The following is a 26,132-nucleotide window of genomic DNA, read 5'->3' on the forward strand; positions in this document are numbered from 1 at the left end:
ATCCTTTTTGCTGGGAGCATCTTTTGCTGCTTGGATCTCACCATCACTACTCACATCATTTCTCCCTGATACCATCATTTTCCCCTGTGCAGTTTTTCTCGGATTCCTGATATCTTCTAAACCTCCGAAATGCGGGACATATTCAAGTATTAGAGGCAGTGCAGAGAAGAGTGACAAGGCTCATCCCTTGTCTTAGAGGTCTGAGTTGTGAGAAAAGACTGGAGAAACTTCGACTTCTAAGCCTCAAAAGGAGGCATCTGAGAGATGATCTTAGAGGTATCTTAGATAGTAAAAAGTACGGAAAAGCCAAGTCCAGAAAATTAAATTATGGCAGCAGGCCAAGAGGACATAGAACTGATGGGAAGTTCTTAATGCAAAGAGTGATCAACCCATCAATGGTCTGCTGGGTAAAGCAGTGAAGGCCAAAACCCTGGAATCATTCTAAGAGTTGATTAGATGCTGCAGTGGGGGAAATAAGATGGGCTGATTGGCCTTCCTCATTCATAATTATCTTGTACTCCTTGACAAATACACACACAGATAGATGGGGGGGGGGGCAATATCACAGTGTATTATAAAAGGACAGATAGATACTCCAACCTTATAAAAAGGGAATAAAGCAAAGTGTAAAGGACAAATCACACTAAAAATAATGAGCAAGCCCTTGTATTCATATCATGTCAGTCAGTACCTCTTTGATATTTTAGCCACAGATACATTGCTAGCACTAATCAAATCCGTCAGCTCCGGCAGTGCATCAGCAAGTGGCTGCATGTCTCCCACCACAGGGGTGGCTTTGCGCTTCTCCTGGGCTTTCTTCTTCTGTTGTGCTAATTTGATCATCTCGATCTCTGCAAGATAGAATGTCAGAATCTAAGATTACCCTCTGAGGCAGAGTTTCTTCTGCTATGGTTTGAATGCAAATTTTTAAAAGTGCATGGGTTTTTAAAGGGGTAATTTTCTAATTTCATTCTACCGGCACGGAGTATCACCTGCTGGCTTCACATTTTGGGAAACTGCCCCGCCTACATCCAAAGTTTCCCCAAATGTACAGCGGGTGGCATAGGCTCTATGCCGGTCATGCAAAATCATTAAATCACCCCTTTAATGTTCAATTTACATTTTAGAACCTTTTGGAGAGCCTACACAAAAAGAGAGAATGTTGCGTTCAAAACAAGATTGGGAAAACCTTGCTCAATCGGTACATGCAAGCACAGGCTCCCCAGAAGGTGGTGTACATCTGCCATTCACTTAACAAGGTGTCCCCTTTGCATTTATAAAATGAAGTTCCAGTACATCTCTTTTGTTTACTTCTTCAATTGATCTACGTGTATTGTAAAATCAAACAGCTTTTAAAAAATTATTCGACCAAAATGAGATGTACTCACTCTGAAGCCATTGCTCATGCCTTTGTTTTGTTTTCTCTTTCTTTGATAACTGAACCTTGTCACCTGCAGAAGAAAACCAGACAGTTCTACATCACAATAGTTTTGCAGGAAAGCAAATGATTTGGGGAAAATTAGCAGGACCACAGAGATGAAAGAGTGATATCCATAGTCATGAACACTGCAAACTTATACTGTAAAATCTGGTTCACCAAATCACTATTTATGACCTGTGGACTTGGGAGTGCAGTTACATACCAGTGCAAACAATTTTTTGGCAGTATGACGTTGGTCGCCAGCCATTTTTACAAGATCAACAGTTTGGGAACAAGTATGTTCTTCTAGTAGTTATTTACAGTACTGACTACTTTAATGCTTCCCATTCTACAAGTGGCAAGGCCTAGCATCACAATTTCAGCTCTTGTCTGCCTGACATAACTGGTTAGACCGTATCTGGAGTACTGCGCTCAGTTCTGGGCACCGCAACTCAGGAAGGGTATATTGGCCTTCGAGGGGGTGCAGCACAGATTCACCAATGCTAACCGGGGCTAAGAGGGTTAAATTATGACAGGTTGCTTAGACTAGGCTTGTATTCCCTTGAGTATGGAAGATAGGGTGGTCTAATTGAGGTGTTTAAGATGATTTAAGGATTTGATAGGGTTGGTAGAGAGAAACTATTTCCTCTTGTGGGGGAGTCCAGAACAAGGCAGCATAATAAAATTAGAGCTCGGCTGTTCAGGGGTGATGTCAGGAAGCACTTCTTCACACAAAGGGACGTGCAAATCTGGAACTCTCTCCCCCCAAAAAGCTGTTAAGGCTGGGGGTCAATTGAAAATTTCAAAATTGAGATTGATAGATTTTTGTTGGGTAAGGGTGTTCAGGGATATGGAACCAAGGCGGGTAAATGGAGTTAAGATACAGATCATCCGTGATCTGATAGAACAACGGAACAGGCCCAAGAAACTGAATGGCCTACTCCTGTTCCTATAACAATGAGACTGGCCTGTAACTTAGTTTCCTTCTTAAAAAAAAAGGGGAAAGAATTAAGACAGAATCATGTAGCTGCTGCAATTTAGCGCACTTTAAGCATTATTGTACATTTAGCACTGGAAACATGTATAAAAATTCTATCTACTGTACTTGGAAGGACTATACAACATATACCAAATATGTACTTTGAAAAGTGATGCAGGACGTCACTCAGTGGGTTACTCGTTGCAGTACACAATGTGTTATCAATGTGGATCTCGAACTAACCCAAACATTCTTCAGACTGCTGGCATACGTATAAAGAAAGGGGCAATAAATAAATGGTGTTTTAAAGCATCGTAACCTTGCTATGGGAAATTCCAAAATAAATCTTCAGAAGTGACAAAAAATATTTTATAAAAAATCAGCTACTTATTTTATCCTACAAAATTTCCATTAAACCTTCTGCGGATAGATGCAACTTGAGGAATAGCTCATCAGCGTCAAGCACTCAACAGCTCATGGAAACAACTTTCTTTGAGCAAAGATGATCATTCTAAGGTTCTCATTTGTCATCAAGAATTCCATGAGGTTCAACTGAAGGTTACAATAGGAATTTATTTAAAAGGAGAAGCAAAGATTGGGAGAGTTGTTTTCAGTATAAAAGTACTTCCACATCTATAACAAATCAAACAATTGGATAATAATCTCCTAACTTGTGCAGGATACTCTTAATTTTCGGTTCTCAGAATTATAGAATCATATAGCACAGAAGGACGCAGTGACTGTGCCGGCTCTTTGAAACAGTTATCCAATCTGTCCCACTCCCCCGCTCTTTCCCATAGCCCTGCAAATTTCTCCTTTTCAAGTATTTATCCAATTCTCTTTTGAAAATTATTATTGAATCTGCTTCCACCACCCTTTCCGATGGTGGGTTCCAGGTCATAAAACTGACTATTTAAAACACATTTCTCCTCATCTCCCCATTGGTTCTTTTGCCAATTATCTTATATCGTGTCCTCTGGTCACCGATTCTCCTGCTACTGGAAATAGCTTCTCCCTATCTACGCTATCAAAATCCCTGATCATTTTGAACATGTCTATTAGATCTCCCCTTAAGTGTCTCAACTCGAAGTAGAACAATCCCAGCTTCTCCAGTCTCTCCACATAACTGAAGTCCCTCATCCTGGTATCAATCTGGTAAATCTCCTCTGCACCCTCTTCAAGGCTATGACATCCTTCCTAAAGTGTGGTGCCCAGGATTGAACACAATCCTCCAGCTGAGGCCTAACCAGTGATTCATAAAGGTTTAGCATAGCTACCTTGCTTTTGTACTCTATGCCTCTGTTTATAATGCCAACTTGTCCTGCCACCTTCATACATTTGTGTATGTGACTCAGGCTCTCTGTTGCTGCACCCCTTTAAAATTGTACCACCTCTCCTCATTATTCCATCGAAAATGCATAACTTCCAAAATTCTTCGGTGAGATCCACTAATTTGGGGCTGTCCTCTTGGCCCATGCCAGGAAGCCCTTCCAGTTTTTGATATAAGGCATATCAGAATACATCTGTGTACTTCGGTTTTAAAATTAGCATTTAATATTTAATTCTACTGGGACTCTCTTCATAATCAGAACCAATCCAATGAGGGAGAGAGAGAGAGAGAGAGAGAGAGAGAGAGATCCGAGCTGCCTGACTGAACGTCACATTACTATCACTGCTACTATGGAAACCATTCCAGCACCAATTTTAACCCTCCAAGTACATCTCTGCCCTATTTTAGTAGAGTTTTTGGCTGAAATTTTGCAGTGTAGTGAAGTAGATCAAATCACAATTTTTATGAGGAGTACTTTTTGAAATAGATCACAATTTAGACGAAGGGTTGTTATCAGTTTTCCAGAACCCGGATTTTGTTGGTTCCTTTGGGCTAAATTTGAGTCAAAAAAATTCTGCTTTAACTTGCATGGTGGCCCAATTCCAATTTCCCTGGCCGTGACTTCAATCCCCTAGCATTCGTCCCCTGACCGGCTCTGGACCAAAGATTTGGTCTTATTACCCTTTCTCCCTGTCTACATTTGGTTTTATCAAAATAACTGTACAATTTCCAGTGTCCAATATATCTGGGGGTAAAATGGGGAATGGTTCTCAATATGTGCTCCTGGCTAGAACTCTGGAATAGCATGGGGCAGGGTGTACAATCTACTGGCATTTCTATATTATAGTGCAAACATTTCAGTGAAAGAATAGGGGCAACATTCAGAGATTGTCCATATTTTTTTTACTTCTACTTTTCAACATTAGAAATGCATAGGCAGTTATTCCATTTATAATGGGTGTGGATTTGGAAAGCTGTACAGGTCTTTCATTGCTCCGAGAGCTAAACAACCTGGTCTTGCTCCAGGCAGGACTGAACTATGTTTTGTTGTTAAGTCAAACACACCATAAAAGGCCATTTTCGGCTGCTAAGACAATGAGATCATACACAGTACCTGTTATTACTAATAGGACATTTAGAAAATGACAAATTGAGGTTAGAGTTGGTACAAAAATAAACATCAACCTGCTGTTTGCTATTATAATCCCTCGGGCTCTGGATTCCATATTGGCACTGGAGTCAATGAGCCTCTCTTTAGGGCCCCAAATGCTAATTTAAACACGATCTATGGCTGTGAGCTCTGTTGCCTTTTTCAAAATCAGAAATCCTCATTGTATCCAGGGAGGAGGGGGGAAAAAATGGACCCACGAGACCACTATTAAACATCTCCCAGTGGACAATAAAGAGCAGCACTGGGAAGTATCCTGGAACCAGGCCACTCACCCTGCCCAGTAAGCCAGAGATACACATTGCCTAGGGCAGGACTTGCAAAAGTGAGAATAGATCACATGTTCCTTTCACTGTGTCAGCCATGGCTCAGGGGTATCACTCTTGCCTCCGAGTCAGAAGATTGTGGGTTTCATGTCCCACTCAGAGACTCGAGCACAAAATCTAAGCTGACGCTCCAGTGCAGTGCTGAGGGAGTGCTGCATTGTCGGAAGTGCCGTGTTTTGGACGAGACATTAAACTGAGGCCCCATATGCCCTCTCAGGTGGATGTAAATGGTCCCATGGCATTATTTGAAAAACAGCAGGGGAGTTCTCCCCGGTGTCCTGGCCAATATTTATCCTTCAACCAACATCACTAAAACAGATTGTCTGGTCATCATCACATGGCTGTTTGTGGGACCTTGCTGAGTGCAAATTGGCTGCTGCATTTCCTACATTACAACAATGACTACACTCCAAAAATACTTCATCAGCTGTGAAGCATTTCAGGACATTCTGAGGTTGTGAAAGGCTCGATATAAATGCAAGTCGTCTTTTTTACTTTCACTCAAACTTTAAGAATGTTACACATGCAAGTGTAACGTGGATTTTTTTTTAAAAGTGTATAACACTCGTCTCAATTAAACACTGCAGCACAAAAATAGCTTGGGTATGCTTCTTTAATCATCAGCCTAAAAAATAGAGAATTTCAACTTGATAAGCTCACAATAAAATTGAATACATTTACAATTTGGCATCATTAATTTGCTAGTTATTGCATTTATATGACAGAAATTCAAAAAGAGATCTATACATTGCTCTATAGCAATAAGTAATGGTCTACTTTAACATATTTGACAAATTAGAAACAAGGAATAGAATGACACACTAAAATAGGCTTAGCAGAAAATCATTAGAATAATCCAGTTGTTCAAAAATAAAATAATCACCACCATCAGATGGTGCCAGATCGCCCGCCCGCCCACCTTCCAGGAATGCTGATACATTTCAGGGCCTTAAAGATGCTCTTACATTGATTTGACATCACAGGCACGCAGCAGTCACTCAACTGAAAAGTGAGCTTTACACCCCTGGTGGCATCAGAGCTTTTATAGGTGCAGAGCGGCTGAAGGCGGGGAGAAATGGGACCATTTCGTACTGACATCCCAATGACTCGAAAGGAACCACATCGCAAAAAAAGGGGGGCGGGGGGGTGGAGGGGAGGAGCAGTGCTCAGAAATTATCAATCTCCACTTCAAGCGTTGCTCTCCCAGTGTCCCAGCATCAAGTGCCTCAAGTGATATTTATTGAAAGCTGAGATTGTGACATTAAAAGGGCACTGCTTCACTGATGGGAAATGTTCAGGCAGGCTCTGATCCTGCCTGTTCAAGAACAAACTGCTGTCAAAATTCCAAAATGACATTTCAGTACTAGCCACCGGAGAAAGAATCTTACAGCACTGAAGGAAGCCAATCGGCCCATCATGCCTGTGCCAGCATTTTGAAAGAGCTATCCATTTAGTCCCACTCCCCTGCTCTTTCCCCATAGCCCTGCAAATTTTTTCCTTTTCAAATACATATCCAAAGTTTTTCACCTTCTGCAGCAAAGACTTTACAATGTAACATTTTATTTTAAAGCAGCAGCAGACTAGATTGGTATGATAAATTGTTTATATAAAAAAAAGGTACTTTTCTCTATTCACTAACCTGGTGAATTTTCTTGAAATATTCTAGGCAGCTAAGAATGTCCCCTCACCATGGAGCCTGATGCACTTTTGGAGGAGCTCCACTTCACCATGATTACAATAAGCAGCTAAACATGCTATCCTTCAGAATGACTGTGCTGTTATAGGGTGCCAGTCCACTCATTTGAAAAGTAGGGCAATCAATACAGCTACTTTACAACAGAGACATTCAGAGGCCTACTTTCACACAGAGCTGGATCAGAGTAAGATAATACACTTTGCCGTTCAGAAGTAAAATTGGATTGCTTGCCAGACTGAGAACAAATTCAGGCAGCTCAGCTCATGGTAGGTCCCTAAGCTTCACTGTTAGAAATGTACCAGTTAAAAAGCAAACAATTTGAAAAATACAACCTCCTGAGGGAGTGTCTGAGGAATTCTCATGGGTAGCAAATGAAGGAGTTGAAGGCTTACGGCAACATATATTTGTATTTGCATACGAAACCTCATATACACACATTGTCCTGAGTGAAATGGGTAAGTGGTGGTAACTGGAGGTGGCCTGGCAAATAGCTGGACTCATTCTTGTCTCTTAAGCATGGCTCTCAATTGGGACGGTCACAAAATACAAAGGGCACAAGTTCATATTACCATGAGGAATTCAAGTCTCAGTTGGTACACAATACCCAAAGAGGGGGCAGGTTGCTATGTTATCAATTTTGCTATTCATAGGATTCTGGAAGATTCAAGCCTAGCAGGACCACAAATCTTACAACATCATTTATATTTCCGAATCACTTCACAGTGAAAACAGTTCTGCAATACGGTCCAGCTCTCTGAGTTCTGAATTTGCCCCAGGTAGATTCAGGGGTTAGCAGCAACACTCAAAACAACTACGTCTATGCAGGATTTACGCACGCAAAGTCGATCTGAAGTCGCGTTCACAACTTGACCATTCCGTCTGCAGGTCTTCTCATTGTAGAGTGAAAATCTATACAGGCCAGCAATGCTAAATCCACAAAGGCTGGTCTGTACAGGTTGGATATGGGTTCAGCCTGCCTATAGGTAAAATAAAATGGCAATCTCAAAGGCAAGTGCCAGAAGTGGACATTTACCCTCTGCCACTGCTTTGCCCAGAGGCAGGGAACAAAACCACCTTGTGAGCTTATGCCTTTGACAGTATGTACGTTACATTCCTCCCCACAAAGAAGGAGCCAAGAGAGCAAGCTAATGCAGCAAGCAGAATTTACTCACGAGATTCTAATAAATTGACTTCTAGTTAACTGGACATTGGAGGAGACAATGCCATATCTGTGCCTTTTATGACTCTTCCAAAGAAAGCACACCCAGATATGTTACATCCTGTGCCCAGTCTGATGAGCTGTGCTGTGGCTCTCTCAGGATTGAATTATCCACTCTGCACTACACAATTGTCTGGTGACTGTCTGTTCATTGGGAAGGATTTGCACAGAGGGAATATAATAACTTCAGCAATGGGAATGGTCAACCCTTCTTTCTATAAATGCTGCGATTGACAATTCTGAATCATTAGAAGCCACCCCTCAACTTACTTCACATTAAAAAACAAAGATGATCAATTCAACAGTCTTAAACTAATCTGATCTGTGGTAGTTCAATTGAAACCCAAGTCTTTATGGGGGTCCCTTCAGAACTCTGCCTTTTCAGATTTTGGATCAGGGTGAAATATAGCAAGAACACAGAAGATGATAATCTCCTTCACTGGATGGCAGTTCAATGTTTGAAGTTAAACAATTTCCCCAATTTAGAGAGAAGGCAAGTTCACCAATTATGGTGGCATCTGATTTGCTCATATCAACTAACTAAAGAGCATTCAACAGAATTCCCAATTCCTGCTTTAATGTAGTATTTTTTGTTTTCCTGATTTTATCCTTTTCCCTCAGCTCTCACTGGGGTACAGTTCAACAGGTGACAGCAGTCCTCCAGTAACTCATTTAAATACCCGTTTTCTATGCTTGAACCTCGACAGCAAGTACGTGCAGGCTATTTGACCATAGATAACATTACAACCAAGCCTGGTCATGTTCTCACACTGCAGCCAGACATTTCCCAGCCCAAGATACCAATCAGGAGTGGGAGCCCAAGCTGAATATTTCCCCCCTCTTTAGTCCAGGGGATGGAGGCCCCAAATGTAGTGTAATGCTGCGCCAGCTGAGATTAGTTTGTTCAGCACAGATTAGGGACCAAACCTGGGATTTTCTGGTCTGTAAGGCTCAGTATCACACTGACTTCCTTACAAGCACATGTACAATTCCCAGAGTGTACTGGGTCCAGCACACCCAGATCCAAATGAAAGGCAAAAGTGCAGTATATGTTGGAACACCCAAGATAAAAAATTCCTGTTCAGTATATTTTTTGTTTCAGTGCACGTTCTCTTTTTATTTTCCCGTCTGTTCATGACGTATTTGACAAAAAGGTCTAGAGCTCTCTGCAATTTCCCTCCAGCCACTATTATAACAGCGTCCCTTTAAATCTGTGAATACATCACAGGTCATTAAATGGCAAATACGGAAGCACATGTATACCCCTCTGCATTACAGTGTCACCTTCAAGCATCATCGAGGCCCACAGAATTACAAGTGCATACTGAACCACAACTATTACTTGCATCTTCATGGCTAACACATATACTTACAATTTTCAACCAAGATGATAACAGTTACATAAAATGCTGAATATTTTTGTTACCAAGGCATGCTGTATGTTATTATTCCCTTTATTGGAACAAGGAGCTGATCATATATCACTGACAGTTGGAATCACAGAGGTTCCTTCACTCACGAGAAAGGAAATGGTGAAGTGGAGTTTGTCTAAATCTAAGAATTCGAGAACAAGCTACTACATCATAACTTTACATTTTGTATTCAGTCTCAGGATGTGGGTATCACTGGCAAGGCTGGCATTTATTGCCCATCCATAGTTGCCCTGACAGAGTGGCTTGCTAGGCCACTTCAGAGGGCAGTTAAGAGTCAACCACAGCCAGATCGGGTAAGAACGGCAGGTTTCCTTCCCTAAAGGACGTTAGTGAACGATTTGGGTTTTTATGACAATCCGACAGCTTCATGGTCACTTTTACTGAGACCAGATTTTTATTACCAGATTTAAAAAAAAAACTGAATTCAAATTCTCAAACAGCCATGGTGGGATATGAATACTTGCTCTCTTGATTACTAGTCCAGCAAGACACACGACTGTACCCTTTACATTCATACCAGTTTGATATTACAACTTAAGGACATGAAACTGGCATCGGTGTTTAAGTCCAAATTCTGTACAATTACAAAAATCTGTCATAAGCGCGTACACATACATCTTGTACTATGTTTGGGCTGGAAATGCATGTACAAAAAAAATGCTACTTTGAAAAGAAAGGATACTTATTTTCCAGGGAACTATGCCCAGATTTGAAATGCAGTGTTATGGTTGTGCACACTTTTAAATCTCAGGTGTCCAGAATCGGTGAGAAGTGGTCCAGTCTGTAACACTGCAATAGCTCCAATCAGTTTGCAAAGGCAGCGAGCTCCTCCTCCAATCTGGGCCCAGAGTTTCCTCCGTGAACGCAATCGGGTAGTTGCAGCCGAAGCTGCACCCATTTTACCAGTGAAATTGCCCCGAAGTATCCTTGCAAACTAATTGTCATAAGCCCGAACGTAAAAGTACGAGAGAATCAGCGCAGTGTCCAAGCATTGTCGAAATGTAAGTCGAACGGAGTCAATGGGGTTTTTAAGGTGCGAGGGTGGGGGGCCTACAAAAAGAGGAAAAAAATAATTCCCTTCAGAGTAAGGTAAACAGTATAACAGCTCTCTGTCTTGCAGATTTTTAAAAATTAATTCATTTAAATTGCTCCGTAGAGAGTCTGAACTGTCTCTATCTTTTCCCTGCTCACAGATGAGCACCTCTGTGGGATTCCCAAGACAAGGCTGCCCGGAAGAGGGCTTTGAATTTTGGATGAGGTGGAGGGGAGGAGCCACCGACTCACCAACATCTCAGCCCTGATGTGCGGTGAGGAGACGGGCATGAGGCTGAGGTAGCAGAGGCACCGAGTGCCTCCTCAACAGTTGCCAGGATGGCGGAGCAGTGCAGGAAAAAGTTCAATGGCCTGACTACAGCAAGGAGGGTAAGAAACTCACAATGCCATGACTTTCTCCCACGCCCAAGGTGGTCATCACACACAGGCAAAACAACCCACTTGCGAGACCCCAACCTCCTACCCAACGCCCCCCCCCCCCTACAGGTGCAGACCAGTAGCTCCTTCAACTACTCCAAACACTTAAATCTTTTCCATTTTTGTCTTTGTAGGGCAAGAAACTGCACAATGCTCATGAGGGGGCATAGTGGGGCGGGGGGCTGGAGGTCCCCCCCACCACCAAATGAGCAAAAGGTGGTGGAGCTGCTGCACCATCATGGCTGCAGTGGAGGCTGCGGTGGGTGGAGAAGAGTACACAACCAGGCAAGTACCTGTCCGCTGGTTATTTATCAACGCTGCAGTACAGGACAAGGGCACAGGATTCCCATCCCCACACCACCGCGTGGGGCATCTCAGCACTGGCGAGGGCAACCGTTCTAATCCTCTAGTTTTTCTTCCCGCAGATCACAAGAGGCGAAGCAGGGCAGCTGCTGTGGAGGAGGAGGTAGATGACGGAGGAGGAGGTGGGGTTGTGGGAAAGTGAGGTGGAGCAGCTTCCAGAGATGGAGGGAGACGACGCTGGCTTTATTATGGAAACTGCCTTTTTGTGAACACAAGCAGAGTCACTGGGATGGCCTCTTTTTGTGCTGTATGATTGAGAGTTTAGAGAGTTCAAATAGTAACAGACCTGTTAGCGCAGTAATACTTTTTTGATTTGTTTACAATACTTGAACAAAAAATAATTGCCAGATTTGAAAGTTATTACCCCAACGTAGACACTGTCAAAACTCAATACAGAAAATAACTGTAGAGTACTGTTGGTCAGTTTAGTAATCTGTGAAAACGTCTTCACTTTCTTGCCTCTGGTGGTTGCATGACTGGCAAATAATGACCACAATCATCATTTCCCTGAGCACTGAGCATTTAACCGACTTACTGATGGAAGAAAAGGAAATGGATTCATTAGTGTGGAGTAGATTAGCATTAAAAGAAACCACCATGGCCATTTGCCCTTCCCTTTCTGGGCTCTTTCATAATTTGATTAAGAGGAATTTATTCCTCCCCTTTTCATGTTATTTTAAAAGTGCACTTAGACAATTTCTGGTGCGCTTGTCATCCCTGCAATACAAGCCATGTCATGTCACGCTTTGCTCCAGCCAGCACTTCGGCTCAGAATGCCTCATTCTGGAATTGTGCCTCAGTTCTTTCTCTCCTGTTGGCAGCAGTCCTGCTAATCCACGCCAGGAACACTTGCACTCGCTATTTATGATTTGATTTCCTCACAATTTGTTGCATTATTTGCCATTTAGTAACTAGACTTTACCAAGTAGCTTTAATCACAAATAAGTTTCTTTCTTGGACAAAGTGTTCTCTGTTGTCACAAGAGGTTGATGGGAAAGGAGGCAATTGTTGCCTTGAAATCAGTCACAAAAGTTCTGAGCAAGTTACCCTTGAAATATTATTACTGCCACTTACTCTGACTAGTGTTTCCATCATCAGATTGGTACTCACTTACTCTGACAGATAATTCAATCATCAGATTGGTGTTCACCTTCAGGAAGGATAGATCCATGGTCTGTGGTCAGACTGCTTCTACAGACATGAGCTGAAAACAGCATGGTTCCTCCTGGTTCTTCGCTCATCAAGTTTAAATAAATAAGCAATTTGAAGATTGTTGAGTCCAGCACACAACAGTTATACCATATATACTCACGTATATGACAATAATGGTACGTCACTATGTTACATAATCAAACAGGGTGGACCTCACTTACGTTTTCAGCATCTCAACAAAATGCAAATTAGTCACTGGCACAGATACTGCTAAAACGTTGATATGCTTTCAGCTCAATAGCTTGCTTCAGCTGTCTAGGCCCTAAGCTCTGGAATTCCCTCCCGAAACCTCTCTTCCTTTAAGACCCTCCTTAAAACCTACCTCTTGGACCACGCTTTTGGTCACCTGTCCTAATGAACTTTTGCTGTCAAAATAATGGTGAGGCTAATGGCACCCGCATTATTTATGTGCAAATGGTACAGCAACTTCAGGCAAGGGGCAGATGCATGGTTAAACGCGGATATCGAAAAATTGCAGTCTGAGCTGCTCTGCCACTAGCTTCGCGAAAACAGCATCTCGCTGATTGCATCACCATTGAAATGCATTGAACAGCGTGAAGTTGCTGTATTTGCGCAGTTGATACAAACTAAACTTGCCACAAAAAGTTAAGTCAAGTCATTTCCAGTCTAAGTACCCTTTTAACTGCATGAGAAGTGTTAATTACTGCCAATCAACCTCTCTGGCACTGAAAATTAGTGTGGAGTCTCATTCCTTCAGGTTTTAATTGCTGTTGGAAATTTTAAAAATGTAAATGTAAACATTTTTAAAAACTTTTCCTTTGTTTCTTTTTTCTCTCTTTCTTAATCCAATCTTTCTTTCCCTCTCTTTCTGTACCTTGATAATTTTACAATCTTCCAATCTGATTGGTTAAGGAGATGCACAGTTGTTTAACCCACTCACTCAGGTCCCAGATGCCCTGTTTCTCTCGCTGTGACTTTATCAGCTCGCACTTTCAGCAACTTGCCATGCAAAAAGTTAAAAAACATAAAGGTGCAAGTGCAAGGGCAAGTCGAAGTACCGGCAGATGCCATTAGATGCCTTGCTACAGCAAAATTCGGCCCAATATTTCTTCATGTGGCTCAGTGTCAAATATTGTGTGATTATGCTCCTATGAAGCGCCTTGGGACATTTTACTATGTTAAAGGCGCTATATAAATGCAAGTTGTTGTTGTTAGCTGCAAAATATTAAAAGGTGCTAGAGCTAGGATGGAATATACTTTTTTGTATGTACCATTCATTCCAATGCAATTTTCAAAAGGTGTAGTTACTGAAAGATAGATCTCGTATTATTTTACCCTGCCTCCTTCCTGGGAAAGTCAGAAGATCAGGCAGTGGGAGACCAGCCACTATGACTACATTAAAGATGCTACATACATGTAAAGAAACATTGTACGGTGCTTCATAAATAGGCACAAGGAAATTGACGCTGAGCCAGAAAGAGACACACTTGGGGGTGTGAGATCAAAGACTTAGTTGAAGAGATGGATTTTGATTTATGGTCACCAAGACATTCAAGTGTTGAAAGCAGTACCAAAACTCCTTTGGTCCTCTTAGTGCTTAGGTATAAATACCTTCGACCCCGGTGATCTTTGTTTTGAGTCGAAGACTTTCATTGTGTTTATATCAAAGTCATGAAAGTCATGAAATCTGCTTTGTTTACCACAGTTATATTCTGCATCTGCATCTATGCTCCCGCCCCCAAGTTGATCTTTGTGCTTGTAATTTATTTTTACATTCCTCTTTCTCCTTACAGGATTTTGAGAGTTTGTTCTTCTCTCTCATTTCACTTCTGCTTAATTTGCGAATCAATTTAAGTCAATTTGCTTTCCATTAACTTTGTTGGTCCACTTGCTAGATGTTCCCAGGCTTCTGAAAATTTTGCTTTGTAACTGAAGGAAAGGTGGCAAGTACCATCAGTCCTGTGTGACTAAACCTTCTGGGATTTTCCATTCAAGCATATTCAAGATAGTCCAATCAGCAGGGAAAAATATCACTGGAAAGGCCAATTTGGCTCCAGTTCCACTTGCATCTGCATATATTGTAAATTAAGTCTCACTGGAAAAGTGAATGGGGAATTAATAATCTTGATTTGGCTGGAGCATTGGAGAGAAAATGCAGCTACTTCCCACAGTAAGGGAGAGAAGGAAAATGCATAACTATTTGAATTGGTTGGCAAATCGTCAAGGGTATTCTTATGCACCTCTTCCAAGCAGTTGTAGGAAGAGCATGAGCAGGTAGTATGTTCTCACTGTAATCCCTGAGCATTGTTGTCAGGAGACAAAAGATTGGGTTTGAAAACAGTGCAATTTAGCAAATTAATTTGCCTTTTCCAGCAAGAAAAGGCTGATTGTCCAGGAAGGTTAGCTACTCTGGCCTGCTTGAACCAGATGAATTCTAATTAAGCAGCAAATTTCACTGGTCAGAACCCATTTGACATGGGAATTTGAATTAAGAAGTTTGAGTTAAGCAACAAATTTTCAATGAAAAGCATTTTTTTTAATGATTTCAATTCAAATTAAGATAATTCAGACCATATCTATATTAAAAGTCTTATGTCTGTATGCACAGCCTGTCCTGCAAAGAAAGTGCTGTGCCCCAACCAACTTTACTTCCCTGCTTCCCAAATTGTAGTACCGCTTCATAGCACTGTTGACAACTCCTTCCATCACATTTCTGATGATTGGGACTAGGCTGGTAAGCCCGTAATTCGCCGGGTTGGATTTGTCCAGCTATTTGCGGATAGGACATACGTGGGCAATTTTCCATTGTTGAGTAAATGCTGGTATTGTAACTGTATTGGAACGGCGTGGCTAGTTCAGGAGCACAGGTCTCCAGCACTATATCCGGGATATTGCCAGGGCCATTAGAACTTTGCTGTGACCAGAGCACTCAGCCATTTCTTGATGTTACATGGAGTGAATCGAACTGACTGAAGACTGGCATCTGGTGACAGTGAGGACCTCAGGAGATGGCCGAGATGTATCGTTCACTCTGGCTGAAGATGATTGCAAACGCTTTAGTCTTATCTTTTGCACTCAGGGCTGGGCTTTGCTATTGTGGAGGATGGGGCTGTTCAATGAGCCTCCTCCTCCTGTTACTGTTTTGGAACAGCTTGGCTAAGATGCTTAATTATCCACCACCATTCACGACTCTACGGGGTAGGGTTGCAGAGCTTTGATCTAATCGGTTGGCTGTTGGATCGCTTAGCTCTGTCTATAGCATGCTGTTTTCAGTTTAGCGTGCATGTAGTCCTGTGCTGCAGTTTCATCAGGTTGGCACCTCATTTTCAGGTGCGCCAGGTGCTGCTCTTGGCATGCTCTTCCAGACTCCTCACAGAGCTAAGGTTCGTTATCTGGCTTGATGGTGATGGAGGAATGAGGGACAATCCAGGCCACAATGTTCCAGATTGCGGCAGTATACGATTCTGCTGCTGCTGATGGCCCCCGGTGCCTCGTGGATGCCCAGTCTTGAACTGCTAGATCTGTTCTTAATCTTTCCCACTTTGCATAGTGGTCGTGCCACACCACACGATGGGGGGGGGGGGGGGGGGGGTGTCCTCAGTATGAAGACAGGACTTGGTCTTCACAAGCGCAGTAGTCAATACTACCAATGAATGAAACTGCTTAAGTCAAGCAAATAAAAACATTTTATTTATTTGTTTGCACATTAACATTCTGCTCAGGAATAAATAGCTCAAGGTTCTTAAACCAAAATCAGAAAGCAGCTCAGGAGTGTGGGGTTCGGTAACAATGCATGCGAGACCTGAGCAACAGCAGCGGATGAGAATTGCGCCCCCATCTCCAGTCAGGGCAGGAAGTCATGTCTGCCTGAGATATCACAGCATGGCCGTGGTAAACATCAGAAGTCACGTTCCAAGCCCCGAACTCCCCATCAGCAATGCCACTTGAGACCTATAAACGTAGTTATAAAAATGCAATCAAATGCTAAATCGTGACACATTTCATTGCAACATAAGCCATTCGTTCTTTTCATATTTAGAAAGCAAGGACAAACCTCGCCCCCAATAGGATTGTGTTACTGACTTCGCCATTAGATTGATGACTGTGCTTTTGTCTTTACAGCTGGTTTCCATGGTGAATATTAAACTCAGTAATGGGAAGACAGATTAGGTAGGAGCTGAGAAACCATTTAAGGCATCTGGCATCTCTCCTGGGCTTGCAAATTTTGAAATTCTGTCAGCTACAGTAACAATGTTCACATCTAATCTAAAACAAACAGACCTAGGGGCAACTGAGAGAACTGCAACAATTTTCAGTAAGATCATGGGAATAGACTCTCTTAGCTGATGAAATTTACTCCATCTCTATGGCGAAAATGGACATTCTGATAACACTGATAAGGCAGCAGCTTCCCAGCACTATGTGCTCCAGACGCAGTCAGAAACTCTCACTCCAATATAATGATTTTTCCCATACCTCTGCAATGCCACTCAATGAGGAGTTCCGCTATAAGGACACCTCAACAGTCTCGTTCTACTCAAATCTCAACAAGTCATCTTTGGGGAGGTGAAATCAAAGGTTAGTAGCCAGAATGGGCAAGTCATGGGTTCATATATTGAATCACTTGCATAAAATGAATTCTAATAAAGGAAACAGAGTTGGATGGGGTACAGTATCTGTGTGAAAGGATGGAGAGTTGAATTTTATTGAAACTTATCAAATTCTTAAAGGGCTTGACAGGGTAGATACTGAGATGCTGTTTCCCCTGGCTGGAGAGTCCAGAAATAGAGGTCATAGTCTCAAGATAAGGGGTCGGCCATTTAGGACCGAGATAAGGAAAAATTTCTTCACTCAGAGGGATGTGAATCTTTGGAATTCTCTACCCCAGGGGGGCTGTGGATGCTCAGTCGTTGAGTATATTGAAGACTGAGATTGATGGATATTTGAACACATAGGGAATCAAGGTATATGGGGATAGGGCGTGAAAGTGGAGTTGAGGTTGAAGATCAGCCGTGATCTCACTGAATGGCAGAGCAGGCTCGAGGAGTTGTGTGGCCTACTCTTGCTCCTACTCCTATTTCTTATGTTCTTATGAAACATGTTTTTAAAAAAATCCACATACAAAAATAGTATTTAATATTTTTTGCTCTTTCTCCCCACACCCCCCCCAAGAGTTTCTCCCAACTGTTCCTCAAACCATTGACTCTTTGCTGGAAGACAGTTACACTGGCTTTGGCGCCCTCCGATAGTTGTTGCAACGACTCATTGTTCACGTGCGAGCCTCAACAGCGAGTTTTGGCAAGCTAGTGAACTGCAGAGGGCATTACTGGCAAGCCCATCTTGTCTTTACTCAACATCTACACAGGGGCTCTTCTTGTCGGTCTGATGGATAGCAATGATGAACCTAGCTGATTGTCCCCTCTCTAACCTTGGTGCTAAATTCTAGAATCCCTACTCCAGTCAAGGTTAGCTAACTCAGCACAGACCAGGGATCAAACTTGGACCTTTTTCTTTTTTAAAAAAAATTATTTGTTCACGGGATGTGGGTGTCGCTGGCAAGGCCAGCATTTATTGCACATTCAGAATTGCCCTTGGGAAGGTGGTGATGAGCTGCCTTCTTGAACTGCTGCAGTCCGTGTGGTGAAGGTTCTCCCACGGTGCTGTTAGGTAGGGAGTTCCAGGATTTTGACCCAGCGACGATGAAGGAACGGCGATATATTTCCAAGTCGGGATGGTGTGTGACTTGGAGGGGAACGTGCAGGTGGTGTCGTTCCCATGTGCCTGTTGCCCTTGTCCTTGTCCTTGTGGATGATAGAGGTCGTGGATGATAGAGCCTTGGCGAGTTGCTTCAGTGCATCCTGTAGATTGTACACACAGCAGCCATGTTGCGCCGGTGGTGAAGGGAGTGAATGTTTAGGGTGGTGGATGGGGTGCCAATCAAGCGGGCTGCTTTGTCCTGGATGGTGTCGAGCTTCTTGAGTGTTGTTGGAGCTGCACTCATCCAGGCAAGTGGAGAGTATTCCATCACACTCCTGACTTGTGCCTTGTGGATGGTGGAAAGGCTTTGGGGAGTCAGGAGGTGAGTTACTCACTGCAGAATACCCAGCCTCTGACCTGCTCTTGTAGCCACAGTATTTATATGGCTGGTCCAGTTAAGTTTCTGGTCAATGGTGACCCCCAGGATGTTGATGGTGGGGGATTCGATGATGGAAATGCCTTTGAATGTTAAGGGGAGGTGGTTAGACTCTCTCTTGTTGGAGATGGTCATTGCCTGACACTTGTCTGGCGCGAATGTTACTTGCCACTTATGAGCCCAAGCCTGCATGTTGTCCAGGTCTTGCTGTATGCAGGCATGGACTGCTTCATTATCTGAGGGGTTGTGAATGGAACTGAACACTGTGGAATCATCAGCGAACATCCCCATTTCTGACCTTATGATAGAGGGAAGGTCATTGATGAAGCAGCTGAAGATGGTTAGGCCAAGGACACTGCCCTGAGGAACTCCTGCAGCAATGTCCTGGGGCTGAGATGATTGGCCTCCAACAACCACTACCATCTTCCTTTGTGCTAGGTATGACTCCAGCCACTGGAGAGTTTCCCCCCCGCCCCCCCGATTCCTATTGACTTCAATTTTACTAGGGCTCCTTGGTACCACACTCGGTCAAATGCTGCCACTCTCACCTCACCTCTGGAATTCAGCTCTTCTGTTCATGTTTGGACCAAGGCTATAATGAGTTCTGGAGCAGAGTGGACCTGGCGGAACCCAAACTGGGCATCGGTGAGCAGGTTATTGGTAAGTGCCGCTTGATAGCACTGTCGACGACACCTTCCATCACTTCACTGATGATGATAGTAGACTGATGGGGCGGTAATTGGTCGGATTGGATTTGTCCTGCTTTTTGTGGACAGGACATACCTGGGTAATATTTTCCACATTGTCGGGTAGATGCCAGTGTTGTAGCTGTACTGGAACAGCTTGGCTAAAGGCACGGCTAGTTCTGGAGCACAAGTCTTCAACACTACAGCTGGGATGTTGTCGGGGCCTACAGCTAATCTGTAGGGCTCAGCTGCTTAGTCTTTTAACCAGCTGAGCCATCAGGAGAGTTAAATAATACTTCAAAAAATTTGAATAGCTGAGTAATTTTTTTTGGATCAGGTTTCACTAAACAACAGTTTCTTCCCCTTGGGACTTCTTCCCAACCCATTTAAAAATAATGCGGGGATTGGGTGGTGCAGTGGGTTAGACACTGGCATTTCACCTTCAGGACTTAGGTTTAAATCCAGACCAGACTGGTCGGATCAAAGTCTCCTCTGACTGCTGATCAAATGGTGCGATGTTAAATGAGTTAGGGCAATTTCAATCCAGTTCAACCAGTCTGGCCCTACAGCACAAAATTTTTCTCAATTCAATACTACGGGCAGCCTCAGAGACGCCACAGGATTGCTGGTGCGGGAGATGGGGGGAAAAAAAAGTCACACTGATGCACTAGGGGTCACTCTTTTCAGGGTTTTTTTCTCTGTTTCTGGCTGCGCTTTCCCTGACCTGTGAGTGCTTGATGCTGACAGTAGCAAGAGTTCCAACGCTCAGCACTAAATCCCTCAAGTTGATGAGTGGAAGAAAAAGCAACAGCAGGGCAGATCTTTTTCCTCCAGCCACAGCATGAAAGCCCGGCCATCATGTCTGTCAATGCACCCGACTTTCAGCTACCTGGTGCTGCAGCAGAAACCATGGTGTAACTTTTGAAATCAAGCTTGGATTTAAATTGGTCATTTACAAATGGAGTAATTGACCTATTTATTGGTAAATTTATTACAATTGATTAATCCATTGACCAATCTACTGATCTAAGGAAATGCAAAACAAATAATATTTTTGAGGTGGAATAATAACTTGCTGGACAAATTTTTGCGAGTACCAAACTTATTCAGCTCAGCAAGCACATTGGTCAAATTGCTAAACAACCGGAAAATATTGTGTTGAAATCATGCTTTCAAGTCTATTTGTGGATCTTGAAAGAAATACATACACTGCACATTTTAGAAGGGTAGGGCCCTCATAAAACTTCATTTCCCTCTATTTTTTATTTTTCATTCTCAGAATGTGGGCATTTATTGCCCATCCCTATTTGCTCTAAGGTGGTGCTGGGCCACCTTCTTGAACCATTGGTAGTGGTTTTTGATACAACTGAGTGGCTTGCTAGTTAAGAGTCAACCACGTTGGTGTGGGACTGGAGTCACAAAGGATAAGGACAGCAGGTTTCCCTCCCTAAAGGACATTAGTGAACCAGTTGGGTTTTTAACAACAATCTGACAGCTTCATGGTCACTTGTACTGATACCAGCTTTTTAATTTTTTTTCATAAAACTGAATTCAAATTCTCAAACTGACATGGTGGAATTTGAACTCACATTCTCTGGATTATTAGTCGAGTAACATACCGCACCCGCTGCTAACTAAACTATAACTAGAAGACTATAACTGTCTTTGATGAATTTTTCAATAAGTGCATTTTTCAATAAATGGAATGCATAGTGTATTCTTAATAGAACTGTCTTTTGTGCTATCTTGTGCCTGATATTGTGAATCTCTCAAGCCCAATAAGTAACTGAACCAGATGTTAGTATTTCACCCAAACATCTCATCGCACAGGACAGAAACGGATTATACAAAAGGCCAGACTGTTCTAACCTTGATCTTGGAACAAGGATAAAAATGCAGCCATCAATGCGGAACAATGCATGCATGAAGCTCCAACTGGACTCTGTTACAAAGATAGGTCAATCAAAGTACTACTGTGAGAAGGGAATTAGAAAAACACCCAGTGTAGCATTTCACCTAATGAAAAACTGCTATGTTAGTTACAGTCATTAACAGAAAAGTCAATTTCCAATCAATCAGTTCCTTTCTCCATTAGAACATTAGTAGTACAATATCCAGTTGCACCAAACACATAAAACCAGCTCTGCCATTGGTTCTTAAAAGCCGCATACCTTAACCCTGCAAGGTCTGAATAATGTTTCTGCCCAATGCCGAAAAATATCTTTCCCTTCCTTTTAGAGGATGTATCTTGATTTAGGGAATTGAGCTAAAGTGGCACTTTTACATTTCAGTGCTGGCTTCAGGAGAATGTAGCTACACTGCTCTGCAGCACCATTCTCCATCAGGCACTGAGTGGAGACAAAGGTAGCAAGTCCATCAGCAGCTTCATGAGAAAGTGATTCACTGCTGCCATCAGAACAAGTTGGACAGTTTATGATTCTAATGGTTTATGGAATGGGAGAGAACCATGCATTGGCTGCAGTTGTAAACATCGAAGTACCGTAGGAACTGGGCTATTATCTAGTTCAGTGTTGTCCAACAGAAGCCTCCCAAAAAACAACCCAAACAAGGGGGGGGGGGGTGGAGCAGGGTCGTGGGGGGTGGAGGGAGAAGGAGTCTAATTCTTTGACAGAAAAATGTAGCCATTTTTAATTTTAAATGAAAAGGGATTTCAATTGTCTTTATTTGGTGTTTTACAATAAAATGAGGGAAGGCTGTAAAGCAAAACTAAACTATGTGGAGTCATGGCATCACAGTGGAATGTTATCTAGAATGCACGGATGAAAGTAATGCTGTTTCCCTGGGTGCAATATTCCACATTGCATTTCCCCTACAAAACAATAGTACATAGCTTAAAACACTGTGCAGAGACAGTGTGAGGGATCTATTCAGTACTGCATCTCTTCAATACAGTTGCATTTCTCATTATAACAGCAGTTAGTGGTACGTGCTTGTTTTTGCAACTTTTCATCACAACATTATTTTTGTGCGATGTGTAGAGACAGAACTCAAAAGCTTGCAGTAATGATTATGCTCTCATGGCCATGCCAATTAAATTTCAGATGTCTGACTAGACTTCAACAACACTTTCTTGCACCATTAATGGCTGCTGCCTAATGACTGGAACTGTCAAAAAGGATTTAAAAGTACTTTCTTCTCCAAGAGAACAATTTTACAAAATTATTCACTGAATATGTATTCTTCGGTTACCAAGAATACTCCTCCACTTCTCAACGGTGAGCTTGAGAATAGGCAGCCTTGGCATCGTGAGCAAAATAACTGGCTAATTACAACAAGTCATTAATTGAGACAAATGAATAGCTACTGCTGCAGTATTTTGTGGTATCGTTTCCCATTAGTTCTCCAGTCTGCAGGGTGAAGGAGCCAGAAGAGACCTGTATCTCAGAGACAGCCCTTTTCATATTTCAATACATCTAGAAAATTGACTGGAAAATTTTCTTACCAACTTAGGGAAAATCCAGTTGTTGAATGGGCACCTAATGGTTCAATGATAGTATGGACTATACTTCAGTCAGATACAATAATTAATCCCAGCAACTCTACTGCAAAAGAAACTCCATTGATGACATGGAATTACAGTTCAAACTCGCAGTAATTCTGATTGAAACATTTTATTGAGGCAACAAGTCAGTTGTTAAACATGTGAACGTCCACAGAGACAGATCCCAGCCTGCCTCCAAATGGTACCCAGGTTTTGATGAGGCTTAATAATTTGTGATGTCTGGTTAGAATTTAATGGAGATAAATCACTTCTGCACAGCATAAAGAAGCCTTCATCTATGTTGCATCCATCTGCAATCGTGTAAGAAGTTTGAAAATGTTAAAAGTTAGCCTCTGCAAAATTACACGGACGAGGGACTTCAGTTATGTGGAGAGACTGGAGAAGCTGGGATTGTTCTTCTTCGAGCAGAGAAGGTTAACGGGAGATTTAATAAAGATGTTAAAATTATGACTGGTTTTGATAGAGTAGATAGGGAGAAACTGTTTCCACTGGCAGGAGGGTCGGAAACGAGACGACACAGATCGAAGCTAATTAGCAAAAGAACCAGAGGGGAGATGAGAATTTTTTTTTTTACGCAGCGAGTTGTGATCTGGAATGCCCAGCCTGAAAGGGTGGTGGAAGCAGATTCAACAGTAACTTTCAAAAGGGAATTGGATAAATATTTGAAGGCGAAAAAATTGCAGGACTATAGGGACAGAGCAGAGGGAGTGGGACTAATTGGATATTTCTTTCAAAAGAGCCAGCACAAACATGATGGTTCGAATGGCCTCCTTCTGTGCTTATAATTCTATGATTCAAAGAATGATCAACTGCTGTACTTTAGAGCTTTTATAACAGGGATAATTCAGATCCCGAAATTCAATGTGTACATTTGCAGTCATGTTTTTATCAGGCTAAATTTGCCAGATGATTAATGACTTCCTGTGAAATTCTAGACCAACTTTTGTGAACCTTCCTGCATGATGTGCCAAGCACTGTAGAAATAATCAGTCATGACGGTTTGCTGCGTGCTCACAGGCCATGGCAAGTGTTCAGTTTGGCATGTCTGCACAGCTGCCCCACTGCAGATACAGAGTCTCTGCAAAAAAAAACAGGAAATCCAAACCAAACTAGCTTATGACGATTTTGTGAAATTAAGCTGTAATTGAATATAACCTAACAGCCACTTGCGTATGCGTAGAGCACACATTTAACAGCATTTGCATTAATAGCAAGTTCCATTAGTGCACAGACTATTACCATCATTCCTTTCTAGGGTAGTACATTCACAATAACCCTTAATCTGGCTAAAATAGAAACTCTTCACCTTCTAATTTGAACAGTTATTTCATGGAGAGAGATAAAGAGCTGTCACTGGATGCATTAGCCTATTTTTTTCCCCACACACTATGGACAACGTCGTACATCACCTGACACACTTGTAGAGTTGTGAAGTATGCATTTTAATACAAACTCATGACTGTCCAGTTCTGCTCACCGAGTTCTCTCGCCAGCTCCGGGATTGACTTACCAATATATGTTCCAGCGGCTCTCATGCACATTAACTCCTTTCTTCATAGCAATAGAAGCAGCACTTACTGTTCAGGGTCAGTGAAATGACACCATGACTACAACAAGCAATGATAGAGCGCCTTTAACAGAGAAAAATGAATCAAGGAATTCAAAAAGGCATAAGTAAAAGCAGGTGCCGAGCCAAAGAAGAAAAGATTGGAGGGGGTTTGGGCGGCTTGGTCAAGAGGTGGGTTTTAAGGAGGGACAGAGCAGGAGAATGAGGTGGAAAGACAGAGGGGTTAAAAGAAGGGAATTCCAGAGCCTGGGGCCTAAGCAGCTGAAAGCTTGGTTGCCAATGGTGGGGTGAAGTGGGGGCTGCACGAGAGGCCAGAGTCAGTGGAATAGAAAGTTCAGGGGTGGTTGTAGGGCTGGGAGGAGGTTTGAGAGATGAAAGGGGGGGGGGGGGGGGTTGGAGAGCAATGAGGGCATGGAGCATTTTAAATATGAGTGAGGACATGGACGAGCAGGTCTCAATGCGGGAAAGGATATATGTGGGAGTGCTTTAGAAGAGCTGAAGTTTACGGAGAATAGGTGGCTGGCCAGGGGAGCATTGGAGCAATTGAATCTGCAGGTGGCCAAGGCATGAATGAGGATTTCAGTGGCATGTGGGCTGAGGTAGGGGCGGAGGCGCATGACATTAGAGGTCGAAGTAAGCTGTCTTTGCAATGGAGATGTTACGAGGTTTAAAACTCAGCTCCGGATTAAACAATTTGATTTAACTCGAATACTGGGCAGGGAGAGTATGGAGTCGGTAGCAAGTGTACAGAGTTTGTGGTGGGGAACAAAAATGATGGCTCCAGTCTTCCTGATGTTTAGCTGGAAGAAATGATGGCTCCTCCAAGTCTGGGTGTTGGACATGCAGTCTAACAGCACAGAAGCAGCGGAGGGGTTGAGAAAGGTGATGGAAAGGTAGAGCTGGGGGTCATCGCTGCCCCCAAAGTCTGCAGATGATGAGATCCAAGCAGCAGCAGGCAGATGAGAAAAAGGAGGAGGCCACGGATAGATTCTTGGGGAATTTCTGAGGTGATGCTGTGAAGGCAGCAAGAGAAGCCATTGCTAGAAATGATCTGACTACAATCCAATAGGGAAAATATGGAATCAAGCGAGGGCAGTTCCACAGAGCTGGTCAACGAAGGAGGGGCGTTGGGAGAATGGTGTGATCAACCATGTTTAAGGCCACAGTAAGGTTAAGGAGTACAAGGAAAGATAATGCATTACAGTCACAGAGAACGTTGTTTGTGACTTGGTTAGTGCTGTTTCAGTGCTGTGGGAGAGAGAGCACTCAGAATGCTGCAGGTGAATAAAACTCTCTCTTTCGAGTTGTGGCCTCAAACTATTTTATTTAATCAATACTAAGTGGATAAATAAGAATGAGAGAACCCGTTCTTTTAAACTTGTTGTCGCTTTCCAGCTCCATGCCCATTTCTCTTGAAATTGTCCAAGAAGAAAGGGAGGTTGGAGATGGGGCAGTATAGTTAGCGCGGACAGAGAGGTCAAGAGTGTTTTTTTTCTGAGGAGATGACAGCAATTTTGAGGAGGATAGTGCCTGTGGTAAAAGAACTATTTACAATGTGAGCCAAGAAGGCAATCACTACAACTTCCTTGCTTTTGATTTCTCTCCAGTGATTGTAATGCACGCATGTGTGACTGTTGGGTGAAGAT

At 42.7% G+C, this 26,132-nt stretch overlaps 1 protein-coding gene across 3 annotated transcripts in view; it reads right to left on the reverse strand.

Moving 5' to 3' along the window:
• Positions 1 to 26,132, reverse strand: part of slx9 (SLX9 ribosome biogenesis factor) — a 135,878-nt gene that overhangs the window by 12,925 nt on the left and 96,821 nt on the right. For all 3 annotated transcript variants that reach the window (XM_067988005.1, XM_067988006.1, XM_067988007.1), the window contains exons 3-4: positions 1,389 to 1,451; positions 692 to 851 (exon numbers count right to left, since the gene is read on the reverse strand). In XM_067988005.1, coding sequence (XP_067844106.1) covers positions 692 to 851; positions 1,389 to 1,451 — 223 coding nt within the window. The remainder of the gene's footprint in view (positions 1 to 691; positions 852 to 1,388; positions 1,452 to 26,132) is intronic.

The sequence above is a fragment of the Heptranchias perlo genome, chromosome 7 (assembly GCF_035084215.1).
Source record: "Heptranchias perlo isolate sHepPer1 chromosome 7, sHepPer1.hap1, whole genome shotgun sequence".
In the NCBI taxonomy this organism is placed as follows: Eukaryota; Metazoa; Chordata; class Chondrichthyes; order Hexanchiformes; family Hexanchidae; genus Heptranchias; species Heptranchias perlo.